This window comes from Antechinus flavipes, chromosome 3 (assembly GCF_016432865.1).
Source record: "Antechinus flavipes isolate AdamAnt ecotype Samford, QLD, Australia chromosome 3, AdamAnt_v2, whole genome shotgun sequence".
NCBI lineage: Eukaryota > Metazoa > Chordata > Mammalia > Dasyuromorphia > Dasyuridae > Antechinus > Antechinus flavipes.
This window is the reverse complement of record NC_067400.1, coordinates 616,204,542-616,224,134: the sequence shown is the minus strand read 5'-3', so window position 1 is coordinate 616,224,134 and position 19,593 is coordinate 616,204,542. Positions and strand designations below refer to the sequence as shown.

Here is a 19,593-nt window from a genome sequence, read left to right as displayed (position 1 = left end):
TTCTCCAATTTCATGTAAAGACAATTTTAACATTAATTTTTATGTTATTTAACTTGTAATAAGCTTATTGCTATTTTTTGAGGGGAAGCATTTATTAAGCACTTACTATAAGTAATAAGGATGCAAAATCAAAATATAATCCCTACCTGTAAGGAGTTTGTTTTTAAATTTAGACAATATTCTCTCCTCCAATTACATTAAAGACAACTTTTAACACTCAAAAAAAATTATAGAGTTCCAAGTTTTCTCTTTCCTTCCTTCAAGTCCCACTTTCTCCCTCTCTGAGAGAGTAAGCAATTTGATCCAGGTTGCAACCTGAAATATTTTCATATTAGTCACACTGTGATAGAAGACAGAGTCCAGAAGAAAAAAATATAAAAGAGTAAAGGAAAAATAGAATGTTCTGATCTCCAATCAGATTCTATCAGTTATTCTTCTGTAGGCAGATAACATTGTTCTTTTTTTCTTTTTTAATAATAGCTTTTTATTTTCAAAATATCTGCAAAGAAAGCTTCCAACATTCATCCTTATAAACCCTGTGTTCCAAATTTTTCTCCCTCTCCCTCCCCTCGACAGTAAGAAATCCCATATATGTTAAACATGTGCAGTTCTTCTATCCATATTTCCACATTTATCATACTACACAAGAAAAATCAGATCAAAAAAGGAAAAAAATGAGACAGAAAAAAAGCAAGCAAACAATGTTGTGATCCACATTCTGTCCCCATAGTCTTCTTTTTGGATGCAGTGGCTCTCTCCATCACAAGACCCTTGGAACTGGCCTGATTCACCTCATTGTTGAAAATAGCCACATCCATCCGAATTGATCATGGCATAATCTTGTTGCTGTGTACAATCTTCTCTTGATTCTACTCATGCTACTTAGCATCAGTTCATGTAAGTCTCTCCAGACCTTCTGCTGATCGTTTCTTATAGAATTCTATATAGAATATATTCTATAACATCCATATATCATAACTTATCCAGCCATTCCCCGACTGATGGGCATCCTCTCAGTTTCGAGTTCCTTACCACTACAAAATGGGCTGCCACAGACATTGTTGCACAAATGGGTCCTTATTATCTCTTTGGGTTACAGACCCAGTAGGGTTTGATAGTCCTTTGGGCATAATTCCAAATTGCTCTTCAGAATGGTTGGATCAGTTCCCAACTCCACTAACAATGTATTAGTGTCCCAGTTTTCCCACATCCCTTCTAACATTTAGCATTATCTTTTTCTGATGTCTTAGCCAATTTGAAAAAAAATGGTACCTTAGGGTTGTTTTAATTTGCATTTCTTTAATCAATAATGATTTATGGTATTTTTTCATATGATTAGAAATAGTTTCAATTTCTTCATCTGAAAATTGTCTGTTCATATTCTTTGACCATTTATCAATTGGAGAATGGCTTGATTTCTTATAAATTTGAGTCAATTCTCTACGTATTTCAGAAATGAGGCCTTTATCAGAACCCTTGGATGAAAACTTTTTTCCAGTTTGCAAATAACATTTTTCATCATGAGTCCTTTGGAACAGTCTTGAGCCATAGTATTCCTGAGATTAGCTAAGTCACTTCTGATTGATCACTGTACAATATTGCTGTTACTGTGTACAATGTTATTCCGGTTCTGCTCAATTCCATTTGTATTGGATCATGTAATTCTTTTTAGGTTTTTCTGAAGTCAGTCTGCCCATCCTTTCTTAAAACACTATAGAATTTCATCCCAAACATATTCCACAACTTTTTCAGCTATTCCCTAACTAATGAGCACCCGATCTCTATTTCCAATTCTTTGCTACCACAAAAGGAGCTAATATAAATAATTTTGTACAAATAGTTCTTTAAAACCTTACATTTAAGACTGTGCTTTGGGAGCCTCTGACTCCCTTTCTGTCCCCCATTCCAGATGCCTCCAGGAGGGCCCGGGGAGCCGGGCAATCACTCAGAGGGCACCGAGTTCATCCTGCTCGGTATCACAGACTTTCGGGGCCTGCAGCTCCTGCTGTTTGCGGTCCTCCTGCCCACTTACCTGCTGACCCTGCTGGGCAACTTGCTCATCGTGGCCCTCTCCTTGGTGGACCGCCGCCTGCAAACCCCCATGTACTACCTCCTGAGGAATTTCTCCCTGCTGGAGGTGGGGTTCACCTCAGACATCACGCCCCAGGTTCTCAGCCAGCTCCTCACGGGCCACAAGGCCATCTCCCTGGCCAGGTGCTTCCTGCAGATGAGCCTTTACTTCATCCTGGGCACGGTGGAGTTCTTCCTGCTGGCCGTAATGTCTGTGGATCGCTACCTGGCCATCTGCCATCCCCTGAGGTACCCAGCCCTCATGACTGGCCGGGTCTGCCTGGGCCTGGTGCTGGGCTGCTGGGCTGGGGGCTTCCTCTTCCTCATCGGGCCTTGCATCTGGGTAACGTTCCTGCCCCTCTGTGGGCCAAAGGTTCTCGACCATTTCTTCTGTGACAGCAGTCCGCTGTTGAGGCTGGTGTGCACGGAGCCCCGGCTCCTGCAGGTGCTCAGCTTCCTGATAGCTGTGGGCTCCCTGGCCGGCGGCGTGGTGGTGACGGCTGCATCCTATTTCTGCATCATCCGGGCCTTGCTGCGGCTGCCCTCTGCCAATGGCCGGCGCAAGGCCTTCTCCACTTGTTCCTCGCACATCCTGGTGGTCTCCCTCAGCTACGGCAGCTGCATCATCATGTACCTCCGGCCCACTCAGACCGGCAGGCTGGACCTCAACAAGGGGGTGGCCTTCTTCAACACCGTTGTGGCCCCCCTGCTGAACCCCTTTATCTACTGCTTGAGGAACGAGCTGGTGCAGCGGGTCAGCAAGGAGGTGCTGGTCAAAGGAAGGCTGTCTGGGCCCCTCCGGCTGTGAGTGGGGCCCGGGAGCTCCTAGAGGGCTCAGCACCTGCATGGGGGGAGCAGGAGACTGAGCCTGGGGACCCAAGCCCTGGTCTGGGGTTTGGGACTTACTCTTTGTAGCTTGGCAGGAGATGTCTGAGGGACCTTCTGCCATACACTCACTGGGACTCTGAGCACGGAACTTGTAAAGGAAGAGGAGGGGGGCAGGGAGAGAAAGAGAGCCAGAGCCAAGAAGGGAGAGGAGAGTGAAGAGTCGGGAGGACAGGGAGAGATCACAGAACACAGAAAGGGAAGAAAACAGGAGGGAAATATAGAGCAAAGTGAGCAAGAAGAAGAAATATGGATAAAGAACTGGCGCAGGGAGCTCAGGGATGGAAGGAGGGAGCATAAAAGAAGAGACAAAGGACACGGAAGGGAGGGAATGGGAAGAGTGGGAGAGAGGAAGAAGAAGTAGGGGGAAAAAGGGGAAGGGAGGAGGCAGCAGATGGAGAGTGAGCAGCAGAATCCCAGAGGCCGCGCAGGCCAAAGGCCTCTCTGACAAGTGGGACTGAGGCCCAGGGGCTTCCCCGACATCTCGTGCCCAGTAAGAAGCAGAGCGGGATTGCACCCTGGCCCACCGAGCTCTGGGCAGCCCGCCCGGACACTCCATGGGCCGAAGGCGGCAGAACCGCGCACACGAGGAGCACTCTGGGGCCTCCTTTTCAAGGTCTCTTTCTGGAGGGGAGGCCATGGATCCCAGGTTACCCAGGACTCCCCAGAGAAGCTCTTCAGCCCCGCAGCCCGAGGCTTGGATGCAGAGTCCTGCGCCCACTAACTTCAAACAGAGACTACAAAGGACTGGCTACTACAGCTCACAGCATCGGAACCAGAAGGACGGTCTCCACTCCACAAGTCTCCGGGCCTCCAGCTTCATACCGCGCTGGCCAAGGGAGAGGCTCTGCCTGAGCAGAGGATGTTCAACAAGGCCATTGGCGTTGTGAGCTGTCTCCCCGCATCCTCCCCTTTGGTCATGTGGTCCGGTCTCCAGGCCCAGGAATGGCCCAATCTTGACGGCCTTGAGCCAATCACATCCCAAGGATGCTTCAATTTCCTAATGGTCCAACCTGCTTGGCCCTTTTCAACAACAAGGCGTCTATGACAATCCCTCTAGACTTAGGTTAAAAGTGCCATCCGCAGCCAGAGAGAGAACTACGGAGCCTGAATGTGGAGCAGGATGTAGTATTTTCTCTTTCTTAGTTGTTGTTGCCTCTTGTTTGTTTGTTTTTCTCATGGTTTTTTCTCTTTCAAACTGATTTTTCTTGCATGGCATGACAAATGTAGAAATACATTTAGAATAAATGCACATGTCTAACCTTTGTTGGATTGCTTACTGTCCTGGAGAAGAGGGAAGGTGGTGGGGATTTGGACCACTAGGCTTTGCAAAAGTGACTGTTGAAAACTATCTTTGCATGTATTTGGAAAAATAAAATACTATAAAAAAGAAAGAAACATCCAAGCTGCCTGGGGCCACTGACAAATATTTCTGCTCCTCCAATCTTCCTAATCATCCCTCTATCCAACTCACCCCAAGTCCCCTCAACACTCCATCTTCTCTCCTTGCGCCTCATTCTCTCACTTGAGAACCTCACCTGATTCTTCCCTGAAAAACTGAGGTTATTCACAAGATCTTCCTCTTCTCCTTTTCTCACTTCAGACCCTTTTGGGTTATCTCCAGCTATGTCCTCCTCCTTCAACCCTCTCTCTAACCTGCCTTGTTTCCGAGGCCGGTCCCTCTAGAAGCATCCTTAATATTCCTTTTTCTCTCTCAGTGGTCTGCAACAATATCGTGTTCACTGCCTATGCTCTTTAATCTCTGCCTATGAAGGGACCACCAGAATCTCTTACCTGTCATCCCAGGAACTATTCCCCGACATGTCTCCTCTACTAATAAACACTCCTTGACAAGAAATTAACTTGACGCCTCTGTTTCTCTTCCCAATACCTATAGTCTAGCTTTGCATCTTATCACACAAGTAAAACTTCTCTCTCCAAAGACCCCAGTGATATTTTAAAAGATATTTAATGGACCCCTGTAGCATTTGACACTCTTGGTCACCTGTTGCTAGGTATCATACCCAAGGTTACGGCTAAAAAAATCCATCCTGAGAATTATCTGCAGAGTTGCTCGTTGAATCCATGAAAGGTGAGGAGATCACCATGGTAAATAATATAGGAGACAAGAAAATGGTCCGTGACAAAACCTTAGGCGGCACACATGGTTAGCAGACTCAAAATTCGTCTTGCCCTTCCTAAGTTCTCTATTTCTGATGAGGACATCTGCACCCTTCTAGTCACCCAGATTTCAACCTCAGTCATCTCAAACTGTCCCCTCTGCCTTCCTTACAGATCCAATCAGCTCCCAAGATTTGTAGCTTCCATATCTTCAACATCTTCATTCACACGACAGCTTCCTAATTCATATCGCCTTCACCTTATCACTTGACTACTGTGATGGTCTCCAAGGGGGCATTCAGTTTCTGCCTTCTCCAAACTCTTCCTCCCAGATGCTAAGGTGATGTTCTTTTTTTTTTCCCCTAGCTTTTGTTATTTATTTATTTTATTTTTTTTAGAAAAGAAGATATACAGATAGGTGATTTATAATAACTATTGCTGTGGAAGTAAAACCATCACTTGTAATGTATAGGATTGCCTCTTTTTTAATATTTTATTTTATTTTATAATAACTTTATATTGACAGAACCCATGCCAGGGTAATTTTTTACAACATTATCCCTTGCACTCGCTTCTGTTCCGATTTTTCCTCTCCCTCCCTCCACCCCTTCCCCTAGATGGCAAGCAGTCTTATATATGTTAGATATGTTGCAGTATATCCTAGATACAATATATGTTTGCTGAACCGAACAGTTCTCTTGTTGCACAGGGAGAATTGGATTCAGAAGGTAAAAATAACTCCGGAAGAAAATAAAAAATGCAAATAGTTCACATTTGTTTCCCAGTGTTCTTTCTTTGGGTGTAGCTGCTTCTGTCCATCATTTATCAATTGAAACTGAGTTAAGTCTCTTTGTCAAAGAAATCCACTTCCATCAGAATACATACTCATACAGTATCGTTGTCGAAGTGTATAATGATCCCCTGCTTCTGCTCATCTCACTTAGCATCAGTCCATGTAGGTCTCTCCAAGTCTCTCTGTATTCATCCTGCTGGTCATTTCTTACAGAACAATAATATTCCATAACATTCATATACCACAATTTACCCAGCCATTCTCCAATTGATGGGCATCCATTCAATTTCCAGTTTCTAGCCACTACAAACAAGGCTGCTACAAACATTTTGGCACATACAGGTCCCTTTCTCTTCTTTAGTATCTCTTTGGGGTATAAGCCCAGTAGAGACACTGCTGGATCAAAGGGTATGCACAGTTTGATCACTTTTTGGCCATAATTCCAGATTGCTCTCCAGAATGGCTGGATTCATCCACAACTCCACCAACAATGCATCAGTGTCCCATTTTTCCCGCATCCCCTCCAACATTCATCATTATTTTTTCCTGTCATCTTAGCCAATCTGACAGGTGTGTAGTGGTATCTCAGAGTTGTCTTAATTTGCATTTCTCTGATCAATAATGATTTGGAACACTCTTTCATATGAGTGGTAATAGTTTCAATTTCATCATCTGAAAATTGTTCATATCCTTTGACCATTTATCAATTGGAGAATGGCTTGATTTCTTATAAATTTGAGTCAGTTCTCTATATATTTTAGAAATGAGGCCTTTATCAGAACCTTTAACTGTGAAGATGTTTTCCCAGTTTGTTGCTTCCCTTCTAATCTTGTTTGCATTAGTTTTGTTTGTACAAAGGCTTTTTAATTTGATATAATCAAAATTTTCTATTTTGTGATCAGTAATGGTCTCTAGTTCATCTTTGGTCACAAATTTCTTTCTCCTCCACAAGTCTGAGAGATAAACTATTCTATGTTCCTCTAATTTATTTATAATCTCGTTCTTTATGCCTAGGTCATGGACCCATTTTGATCTTATCTTGGTATTCGGTGTTAAGTGTGGGTCCATGCCTAATTTCTGCCATACTAATTTCTAGTTATCCCAGCAGTTTTTATCAAATAATGAATTCTTATCCCAAAAGTTTGGATTTTTGTGTTTGTCAAACACTAGATTGTTATAGGTGACTATTCTGTCTTGTGACCCTAACCTTTTCCACTGATCAACTAATCTATTTCTTAGCCAATATAAGGTGATATTCTTGATGGGAAGGACACATCTAATTATCCTCCTGACCAGGTACCTTCAGTGGCTTCCCCTTAGTCTTTAGGATGAGATATGGACAATTTATTCACTTAGACTATTTATGCCTGACCGGTGATAGAGCCTTCTGAACTCGTATTAGTTGTCAGCTAGTCAGCCACATTGGACAAAGTGATGTCATGTTGGTTTTCTTGGAGAATAAAGCACAAAAGCCAGACAAAATACAAATTTCTCTGTCTTGGAAAGTCCAGTACAAATCTGGTTTTTAGCTGTTGTTGGAAAACTGGCTAATCACCCTCATTACTTTCCCTCTGGAAGCAAACAGAAGTGACTTAACTAGCCAGTAAATGTCTAAGGCTACACTTGAATTCAGGTCTTCCCAATTCCAGGACCAGTGCTCTTTCCATTGTGCTACTCAGCTACCTCTTCTATGGAAGAGAGATTTGAGAAGAGAAAGCCTGAATTCAAGGAGACCAATGAGGAGACATTGCTATATTGCAGGCTAGAGGAGAGTATTAGCAGTGGCTTAATGAGAGCCTCTTCATTCAGAAGCAAGATCTAAGACATTTGTTACTCTGGACATGGATGGCTGCCCTGGAAGAGCCCCTCCTGTGTGTTGGAAAGGAAAAGGAGCTTCTGCCTCCCCTTTTCCCAGCCTCCTCATCTGTCTGGATGAAGCACTGTCAGGCTGCCCAGTCTGAGTTTCCTGGGAACTGTGTCTCATCGACAGAGAAGGGGAATCTCTCCAAGTGACAGAAGACTTTCCTCCCTCTATCTCAAGTCTAACAGATCCTCTCCACTCTAGACACTCTAGACTACTATTCTGGGCTTTTGGAGTTGGTGGGATCATGTAGAATTGTTGATCATGGCGAGTGGGCCTTGGGATCACTCGGTAGGAGCAGATCCCTCACTGCAGTCATAGTATTTACTGAGTGTCCTAGGGGCAGATAGGAGCAACTTAACTGCATCTAGAACCCTGCCAGGATATGGGGGTGCTGGGAAAGGATTTGAAAGGAATGCTTTACTAAGAATAAAAGAAATGTTGGTGTCTATGGAGATGATGGATCCAAAGGGGTCCATGCAAGAGCTCTTTATCCGCTCCTTCCCCATTTCAGACAAAGATTTCTCCATCCTTAAACAGCAAACAAAAATTCCAACAACTTTGCCCCTTCCCTTATGTTATACCTCCTCCATTTCTTCTCAAAATTCCCAGAAAATGACATTCAATACGATCGCCTCTCCCTTTGCATGTCCTACAACTCTCCACCACTTCCAATCATTTCTCTATCACTACCCTTCCCTTCCCTCCACTGAATCCACCTTCTTAAAGAACAATCTGAATCTGTATTTTGCTGAGTTTAGAATCCTTTCCCAGGATTTCTCTTCCTGGACCTTCCCATCATATTTCATATTGCTAACCACCATCTCTTCCTGCATCTTCTGCTGTCAGTTTATTCATAACGAAACTTTCTCTTCATTTTTGTCCCTTCCCGGCACTTGCCTTTTGTTCAGTTGTTTTCAATTGTGGCTCATTCTTGGTGACTCCAATTTTTTTGGAAAAGAATCAACAGAGAGACTGGGCAGGGAGAGACAAGGTCAGAACTCATGAGGTCACCAGTGCCCAGGAGTCAAACAATGGGGGCTAATCCTGAAAAGGAGATTGATGCTTGGTGCAGTGCACAGAGTGCTGGGCCGGAGTCGGGAGGGCTCATCTCCCTGAGTTCAAATCCAGCCTCAGATTTGCTAGTTGTGTGACCCTGGACAAGTCACTTCAGCTTGTCTGCCTCAATTTCCTCATCTTCCGGGGGCGGAGCCAAGATGGAGGAGCAGGCACACACGACACTCTAAGCTCCTCTCATTCCCCTCATAGCCAACTATTTAATGCAGCCTCAAAAATAACTCTTCACTACTTAAATTCACGAAGAGTACAAGCACTACAACTTACCAGCTGATCCAGAAGACTGCCAGGAAAGGTTTGTCCTGAGAGGCCAGGAACAGACTAGCACAGGCAGCGAGAGGCTAGCGTCCTGAGCAGACCAGGGGCAGGGGTGATCTCTGTGGCTGGAGAAGTTATAGGGACCACTCTGCTATAGGCTAACTGCTCTGCCTTGATTACAAAGCAGCAAACTGGCAGAGAGATTAAAGCCTAAAACAGAGGGTTCTCTAAAAAATGCCAGAACCTAACGAGATCTGGCCATAACCCCTCAAACCCAGAAGTGACTCAGGAAGACTTTAATACAGCCCTGCGGCCACATCCTGCAGTTTGGGGCTTTTGCGGGGGCAGTTACTAATCTGCACGGCAAGGGGGCACAGCCTGGGCGGCCTCTATTCGGCAGAGTGGGGGGCTCGGCCTGGGGCAATAGAACCTCCCCTGCTGACTGCGCTTCTGGGCAGACACTTCCGGTCCTCGCAAATCCATTCACTGCTCAGCTGCTAATACCCATAGCCCCAGGGCAGGGTTTGGCTTGGGAAGTGAAACTCTCACTGTTCAGCATCTAGCCCCAGGGCAGTCGTTATCTCACACAGCAGGGGTTCTTTGAAGGGCACTTTCCCATCCGGGCCCTGCAGGCCTGAGTTACTTTCGGGTGGGGAACTCTTCCGCAGAGCACTCCAGTACCTCGCTACTTTTTGTAGCCGGGTCGGCAGGACAGCTACCCGTCCATATACCTTTCACTGCTCTGCAGAGGAAGCTGGTAACCTCCTGGCTCTGAAGGCAGACCTTACAGGCTTTAACAAAATGAGTAAAAAAAATCAAAAGAACGATTGATAGTTTCTACACAGAAAGAGAACAGCTTTTCAATCCTGAAGAGACTAATAGCAGACAGTCTCCAGACGATTGTTGGTCTCCAATACAACAGGCTCTTCCAGAAGAGACTATTAAAAACCTTAAAAGAGAGCTAGAAGCGAAATTGGGAAAGGCACATAACTCACTAAAAGAAAAATTTGATAAAGTGGAAAAAGAAAACAACTTCCTGAAATGTGAATTGGAAAAGGTAAAAAACTCCCAAGAAGTGCAGGGAAACAGAGTTTGCGAATTGGAAAAAGAAAATAACTCACTAAAAAAAAAAAATTAGTGAAATGGAAAAAAAATTCCATAGAGCAAAACAACTCAATTGGACATATACAAAAAGAAGTAAAAAAAGGTAATGAAGAAAATAACTCACTAAAAATCAGAACTGAACAAATAGAAATGACTGATTCATTGAGACATCAAGAATCAGTCCAGCAAAACCAAAAAAATGAAAGATTGGGAAAAAATGTTAAATATTTACTTAGAAAAAACAACAGACCTGGAAAATAGATCTAGGAGAGATAACCTGAGGATCATCGGACTACCAGAAAATTATGATGAAAAAAAGAGCCTAGATACTATTTTACAGGAAATCATCAAAGAGAACTGCCCAGAAGTAATAGAACCGGAAGGGAAAATAGGTGTTGAAAGAATTCATCGAACACCTTCTGAAAAAGACCCTAAAATAAAGACTCCGAGGAATATTGTGGCCAAATTTCAGAATTTTCAGACTAAAGAAAAAATTTTACAAGCAGCCAGGAAAAAACAGTTCAAATACCAAGATGCCACAATAAGGGTCACGCAAGATCTGGCTGCCTCAACATTAAAGGATCGAAGGGCCTGGAATCAGATATTCCGAAAGGCAAAAGAACTTGGAATGCAGCCAAGAATAAATTACCCAGCTAAGCTGAGTATTTTTTTCCACGGAAGAAGATGGACATTTAATGAAATAGAGGAATTCCATCTGTTTCTAAGGAAAAAACCAGACTAAAACAAAAAATTTGATCTCCAACAACAGGAATCAAGAGAAGTAGAAAAAGGTAAAAGGAACTCTTGAGAACTGTATTTCTGTTGTGAATATACATAAAAACCATATGTATAATTTGATTTTACCGATATAACATAAAAAAAGGAAGTAGAAATGGAAAGGGGATAATGTCAGAAAAAGGGAAGAGGGGAAATAAAAAGAGGGAAACTACATGTGACAATGAGGCAAAGGAAACCTGTCATATATAAGGGAACTTAGAAGGGGGAGGAACATTGTGTGAATCCTACTCTCATCAGAGTTGGCTCAAATAGGAAACAATTGACATATTTATTTCACAGAGATTCTTATCTCACTTCATTAAAAAGTGGGAGAGGAAAAGGGAGAAGGAAAAAGAGTAATAAGGGAAGGGTACAAGAAAGGGGAAGGGATTCAAAGGGAGGAGGGAGGGATACTAAAGAGGGAGAGCTGTGTGACGTTAGTGGGACCAATAAGTTTAATACTAGGGAAGAAGGGAAAGAGGGCAAGAAAAAGAAAAGTATAATCTGGGGATATTAGGATGGCAGGAAATACAGAATTGGTTATTTTAACCGTAAATGTGAATGGGATGAACTCTCCCATAAAGAGGAGGCGGATAGCAGACTGGATCAAAAGTCAGAACCCTACAATCTGTTGTTTACAGGAAACACATTTAAAACAGGGAGATGCATACAGAGTAAAGGTAAAAGGCTGGAGCAGAATCTATTATGCTTCAGGTGAAGTCAAAAAAGCAGGGGTAGCCATCCTTATCTCAGATCAAGCAAAAGCAAAGATTGATCTAATTAAAAGAGATAAGGAAGGAAACTATATATTGCTTAAGGGTACTATAGACAATGAAGCAATATCAGTATTAAACATATATGCACCAAGTGGTATAGCATCTAACTTCCTTAAAGAGAAGTTAAGAGAGTTGCAAGAAGAAATAGACAGCAAATCTATAATAGTGGGAGATCTCAATCTTGCACTTTCAGATTTAGATAAATCAAATCACAAAACAAATAAGAAAGAAATTAAAGAGGTAAATAGAACATTAGAAAAACTAGATATGATAGATCTCTGGAGAAAACTGAATGGTGACAGAAAGGAGTATACTTTCTTCTCAGCAGTTCATGGAACCTACACCATATATTAGGACAGAAAGACCTCAAAATTAAATGCAGGAAGGCAGAAATAGTAAATGCTTTCTTTTCAGATCACAATGCAATAAAAACTACATTCAACAAAAAGTTAGGTGTAAATAGACTAAAAAGTAATTGGAAACTAAATAATCTCATCTTAAAGAATGATTGGGTGAAGCAGCAAATTATAGACACAATTAATAATTTCACTCAAGATAATGACAACGATGAGACATCATATCAAAATTTATGGGTTGCAGCCAAAGCAGTAATAAGGGGAAATTTTATATCCTTAGAGGCTTACTTGAATAAAATAGAAAAAGAGAAGATCAATGAATTGGGCCTGGAACTTAAAAAGTTAGAAAAAGACCAAATTAAAAACCCCCAATCAATTACTAAACTTGAAATTATAAAATTAAAAGGAGAAATTAATAATATAGAAAGTAAAAAACTATTGAACTAATAAATAAAACTAAGAGTTGGTTTTATGAAAAAATCAATAAAATTGATAAACCTTTGGTAAATCTGATTAGAAAAAGGAGAGAGGGAAATCAAATTGGCAGTCTTAAAAATGAAAAAGGAGAACTTTCCACTGATGAAGAAGAAATTAAAGAAATAATAAGCGGTTACTTTGCCCAACTTTATGCCAATAAATTTGATAACCTAAGCAAAATGGATGACTACCTCCAAAAATATAGGCTTCTCAGATTATCAGAAGAGGAAGTAAATTGCTTAAATAGTCCCATTACAGAAAAAGAAATAGAACAAGCTATTAATCAACTCCCTGAAAAAAATCCCCGGGACCAGATGGATTTACATGTAAATTCTACCAAACATTCAAAGAACAATTAGCCCCAATGCTTTATAAACTATTTGAAAAAATAGGGAATGAAGGAGTCCTACCAAACTCCTTTTATGACACAGACATGGTAGGTTGAAAACAGAGAAAGAAAATTATAGACCAATCTCCCTAATGAATATTGATGCTAAAATCTTAAATAATATATTAGCAAAAAGACTACAGAAAATCATCCCTAGGATAATACACCATGATCAAGTAGGATTTATACCAGGAATGCAGGGCTGGTTCAATATTAGGAAAAATATCAGTATAATTGGCCATATTAATCAAATTAACAAAAACCATATGATCATCTCAATAGATGCAGAAAAAGCATTTGATAAAATCCAACATCCATTCCTATTAAAAACTCTTGAGAGTATAGGAATAAATGGACTTTTCCTTAAAATAATCAATAGCATCTATTTAAAACCAGCAGTAAGCATCATATGTAATGGGGACAAACTGCAACCATTCCCAATAAGATCAGGAGTAAAACAAGGTTGCCCACTATCCCCGTTACTATTTAATATTATATTAGAAATGCTAGCTTTGGCAATAAGAGTTGAGAAAGAGATTAAAGGAATAAGAATAGGCAATGAGGAAACCAAATTATCACTCTTTGCTGATGATATGATGGTATACTTAGAGAACCCCAGAGACTCTACCAAAAAGTTATTAGAAACAATCCACACCTTCAGCAAAATTGCAGGATACAAAATAAATCCATATAAGTCATCAGCATTCTTATACAATCACTAACAAAACCCAACAGTTAAAGTTACAAAAAGAAATTCCATTTAAAGTAACTACTGATTGTATAAAATATTTAGGAATCTATCTGCCAAGGAAAAATCAGAAACTTTATGAGCAAAACTACAAAACACTTTCCACATAAATTAAGTCTGATCTAACCAACTGGAAAAATATTAAATGCTCTTGGATTGGGCGAGCAAATATAATAAAGATGACAATACTACCTAAATTAATCTATTTATTTAGTGCTATACCAATCAGACTCCCAAAAAACTACTTTGATGAACTAGAAAAAATAACAACAAAATTCATATGGAAAAACAAAAGGTCAAGAATTTCAAGGGAATTAATGAAAAAAAATTAAATGAAGGTGGCCTAGCTGTACCAGATCTAAAATTATATTATAAAGCAGCAGTTACTAAAACCATCTGGTATTGGCTAAGAAATAGACTAGTTGATCAATGGAATAGGTTAGGTTCAAAGGACAAAACGGCCAATAACTTTAATAATATAGTGTTTGACAAATCCAAAGACACCAGTTTCTGGGATAAGAATGCATTATTTGACAAAAATTGCTGGGAAAATTGGAAATCAGTATGGCAGAAACTAGGCATTGACCCACACTTAACACCATACACCAAGATAAGGTCAAAATGGGTTCATGAGCTAAGCATAAAGAATGAGATTATAAATAAATTGGAAGAGAATAAGATAGTTTACCTTGAAGACCTGTGGAAGAGGGAGGAATTTATGACCAAAGAAGAGCTAGAGATCACTATTGACCACAAAATAGAAAATTTTGATTATATCAAAATGAAAAGTTTTTGTACAAATAAAACAAATGCAGACAAGATTAGAAGGGAAACAATAAATTGGGAAAACATTTTTACAATCAAAGGTTCTGATAAAGGCCTCATTTCCAAAATATATAGAGAATTGACTCTAATTTATAAGAAATCAAACCATTCTCCAATTGATAAATGGTCAAAGGATATGAACAGACAATTCTCAGACGAAGAAATTGAAACTATTTATAGACATATGAAAATATGCTCCAAATCATTATTAATCAGAGAAATGCAAATTAAGACAACTCTGAGATACCACTACACACCTGTCAGATTGGCTAGAGTGGAAAGATAATGTGGAACGTTGGAGGGGATGTGGGAAAACAGGGACACTGATACATTGTTGGTGGAATTGTGAACACATCCAGCCATTCTGGAGAGCAATTTGGAACTATGCTCAAAAAGTTATCAAACTGTGCATACCCTTTGATCCAGCAGTGTTTCTACTGGGCTTATACCCCAAAGAGATACTAAAGAAAGGAAAGGGACCTGTATGTACCAAAATATTTGTGGCAGCCCTGTTTGTAGTGGCTAGAAGTTGGAAGATGAAAGGATGCCCATCAATTGGAGAATGGTTGAGTAAATTGTGGTATATGAATGTTATGGAATATTATTGTTCTGTAAGGAATGACCAGCAGGATGAATACAGAGAGGACTGGCAAGACTTACATGAACTGATGCTAAGTGAAATGAGCAGAACCAGGAGATCATTATATACCTTAACAATGATACTGTTTGAGGATGTATTCTGATGTAAGTGGATCTCTTTGATAAAGAGAGTTTTAATTGATCAAAGATGGACAGAAGTAGCTACACTCAAAGAAAGAATACTGGGAAATGAATATAAACTGCTTGCATTTTTGTTTTTCTTCCCGGGTTATTTCTACCTTCTGAATTCAATTCTCCCTGTGCAACAAGAAAACTGTTCGGTTCTGCACACATATATTGTATCTAGGATATACTGTAACCTATTTAACATGTAAAGGACTGCTTGTCATCTGGGGGAGGGAGTGGAGGGTGGGAGGGGAAAAATCGGAACAGAAGTGAGTGCAAGAGATAATGTTGTAAAAAATTACCCTGGCATGGCTTCTGTCAATAAAAAGTTATTAAAAAAAAAAACTTGCTATATACTGGCACTTTTCCAACTGTTCAGAAGGAAGTAGAACAAAGGATTACTCTTCCCTCCAAAGGTATTTTCCAAAACCCCAAATTCCAAAGGACTTGATGCTGACTTAAAGTCCAGATTCCAGATTCTCTTCTATCTTATCAGTCATGGGGAAAGCTCTAAGGAGAAAAAACTGAGAAGCTTCTTCTTCAGAGATTGTTTGCTGTACTACTCTACATTCCTACTATGTGATTTTAAAACATTCAAAGTATATCTGCCTGTAGGTAGGTTTGGACATCTAGGTCCAATATATTTTTGGTAGATAAGAGGTTAAAGACTTAGCATTATGAATATGTATTCAGGAAAATTCATTCTTAAGTTCTTTTTCTATTAAAAAAAGCTGAAAAGAATAATTGACTGTCACTCATAATCCATTGGATGTGGGGCTCCCTTTTTCTTATTTTAAAAAATAATACTAAAGGTAATAATTTACATATTATATATGTAATGATAATGATGTGAGAAAGATTCCTTTCTAGATTCCCACCCTCTCCTGATTAGTAATGTAAATTGTCCTTTAACTCACAAATCCTGGTCCCTTTGAATTCCAATAGAAGATCTGACCTGTTCCCAGCCCCACCCAGATCTGAGCCAATTTTGGGGCTACACCCCAAAGCCCCTCGAGCTAAGTCTCCTATTCTAAAAAGGCTATGCTGGGAACTCCTCTTTGCAGAGATTCCAAAGCCATGTGAGGACCCTCTGTCCACTGGACTCTCTGTCCAGTGCCCTCCTTATCTCTATCTTCACCTAATAATAAATCTCTTTTATCATTCTAGCTCTCCAGGCCAATAAATGCTTTTATTGGGAACTCGCACCGCTACTACACCTCCCATTTACCCGCCGTGTCCTTGTGCCGAATCCAAGGGGGTTGCAGGGGAGCTTTGCTTGACTCCCTGTACCCAAACCTGCCACTAGACCTTGACTAAACCCTAATTTCATTTAGGTACCCCAAATCTAGACTTCAACAATACCATGATATTATATATAATAACACATGCATACCACACTTTTAACTTTATGCTTATCTAGCCAAGATCTCATTAGAGTTTCAAAAGATTCTCAGGAGTAGGTACTGGAGTGTTAATCCCTTTTATAGATGGAAAAAATGAGACCCAAAAAGGTAACAGAATTTTCTCTATATAACATAGACAAATTTGGGAAGGGAATCTAGGCCTCCTGATGTCCAGCCACATACATATAGAAATATACACACAAATACATGCCATATATATACACAAGGACATATGTATCCCTAAAATCTCAGCATACCCTCATTTATTTTTTCTCTCTGGTTTCCGAGTAAAGACCATTTGATAAATGGAAATTATAGTGAGGAATACTAACAGGAAGGGGTGGGAAACTGAATTGTGAAGGCTGAAAGCCAGGGTTTTCCTTTACTGTTTTAGGGACTGGTAGATAATCACATTAGGAGGCAAGACAGGAACAGGGATATCAGCAATTCCAGATCCCAACCTGGTTCTGCTCTGGAGGGAAGAAGAGTACAAATAGAACTCCTACATTGGGCTAACAGATTTGGGGACTTTTCCTATCAACAGTGTTTCCAGACATTGGGACAAACAGGATCTAACAGTGGTCAGAATATGGAAAAAGCCAAGAAATCAACCTCTTACTTTTTCTTTCCTACCAGATCCTCATTTGCCTTCATCCCAGTATTTTAACCAAAGGCTAAGAGATTGCTTGATAATCTAGCTAATGCAGAGTGAACGCCTTTGTCCATGGTACTACCAAAAGGATCATGTAAAAAAATTTCTTGGGTAAAAAGTAGTCGTGGAGTGGGAAACATTTAAGAAGCTCTGCCATGAAGATACTTGAAGGCATTTAAGAAACTCACAGAATTTAAGGAAGTAATTGCTAATTGCTACCATTATCTGGCATCCTGACTACCATCTTTTAAAACTCCAGCTCATTTATTCCTGGAACATAGACTGACCATGATACCCATATCAGATCTGACAAGTTCAGAGAACAGGGGCTTGATTCCTTTCTGTTCCTGGAAGCTGTTCCCCTCTCCATGCAGGCTGGTGGTCTAAGCCTAATTTTTAATTTTTTTTCTGAGGCAATTGGGGTTAAAGAACAAAAACAAAAACAAAAATCCAGAATCACATAGCTAGGAAGTACTAAGTGTCTGAAGCCACATTTGAATTCAGGTCCTTCTGACTTCAGGGCTGGTGCTCTAACCACTGTACATCTAGTTGCCCCTAAACCTAATTTCTTGCAGACAAAAGCTCTCAAGTTTTCTTATCAGTTTTTATTAAATAGAATTATTTCCTAAGTAACATTTGTTTTCCTATTCATAGACTCTGGATTGAGTCCCATTGTTTCTGATTCTCCCTTGTCTTTTAGCTCTCCCCCCCCCCTTTTTTTTGTTGTTGTTAAAGAATACCAGGTAATCTTGATGACTGCTGCCTTTATCATCCAGTTTGGGTCTGACGTGCTCTTCTCTCTCTTAATCCCTACTTTTTTCCTGCTTATTCTAGATCTTTTGCTTTTCCAAATGAATTTTATTATTTTATCAAGTTCTATAAAGTATTCTTTTGATAATTTGATTACTATAGCACTAAATAGTTGTCATTTTCATTATGTTGACACCCAATCATGAGTATGGATTTTTCGACCAGTTGTTCTTTATTTCTCTCAGGAAAGTTTTATATTTGGATCTATGCCAGTTCTCTGCTTTGGTGGACTGATACTTTATGACTTTTGTAATTACTTGGAAAGGGATTTACCTCTCTGTGGTTAGCTCCTGGATTTCATTATTGCGTTAAAGTGCAGTCAATATTGAGAGTTTGTTTTGTGGCCTGCAATTTTGTTAAACTTAATACTTCAATCAACTCTCTGTTGATGTCCCAGGATTTTCCAAGAAAACAATCACATCAGCAAATTAGGATAGTTTTATCTCTTCTTTCCATATCTTTATACTTTTGCCTTCAATTTCTTACTTTATTGCCCTCATCTTCCATGTTTATGGAAAATTTATCTTTCAGGTCAAAATACATTATCATTCTATTTTCAAGTATTACTGATGTAGTCTGCTATTCTCTTGTTCATCCTCACAGGGCCCTCCTGTCACTTTCTTTCAGTTCCTTAATTATCTATCATATCCACACTGCCTATGTATTCCTGTCTTACCCATTTTCAACTCCCTGAATAGCCTCTTCAACTTCAAATAGTGTTCACTCTTGAGTCTCTTTCCCTCTTGTATAAATTCTCACTGGATCCCAGTACTGAATTACTGAGCTGTGGTTGCTGTGGTCTCCTGGCTCTTTTGCAGCAGCTAGAGGGCACAGTAGAACAGCACCCAGCCTAGAGGGAGGAAGAGCTGAGTTCAAATGTGACCTTAGATCCTAAGTAGCAGAGTAATGCTGGAAGAGTAACATCTCCTGGCTGCCTCAGTTTCCATATCTGTCAAATGAGCAGGAGAAGGAAACGGCAAGTCACTCCAGGATTGCTGTCAAGAAATCCCACAATGGGTTGACTCTTCCCCTCCGACTAAGATAGTGCTGGGAAGAATTAAAAGTCATGATTGGGCGGTATACATATTTATGCTGTCTTTTCCATTGTTCCTCCCATCAATTAACAAGCATTTATACACCCTTTTGATTACCTAGCATTGTGCTAAGTAATGAGAAAAAATGTAAAGTTAAAAAAAAAACACAAAGATCTCAAAGTTTAATGAGATCAAAACAAAACCAAACCCAAATATACAAATATCTAAGTACAAACAACACACACACACACAAGATTAACTGAGGAGAATCCCCAGAGTTCAGTTCAGTCACATCCAACCTTCTGTGACTAGATTGGGGGTTTTCAGGGCAGGGATACAGGAGGAGTTTGCCATTTTCTTCTCCAACTCATTTCACAGATGGGGAAACTGAGGCAAGTAGGGTGAAGGGACTT

General features: G+C 40.3%; 1 protein-coding gene across 1 annotated transcript in view; it reads left to right on the top strand.

Moving 5' to 3' along the window:
• Positions 1 to 1,617: 1,617 nt before the first annotated feature.
• LOC127556281 (olfactory receptor 49-like) overlaps positions 1,618 to 19,593 on the top strand; it is a 29,277-nt gene continuing 11,301 nt past the window's right edge. Inside the window, exon 1 of the mRNA XM_051989338.1 lies at positions 1,618 to 3,117. Within this exon, the coding sequence (XP_051845298.1) occupies positions 1,910 to 2,878 (969 nt within the window). The 5' untranslated portion in view covers positions 1,618 to 1,909 and the 3' untranslated portion in view covers positions 2,879 to 3,117. The remainder of the gene's footprint in view (positions 3,118 to 19,593) is intronic.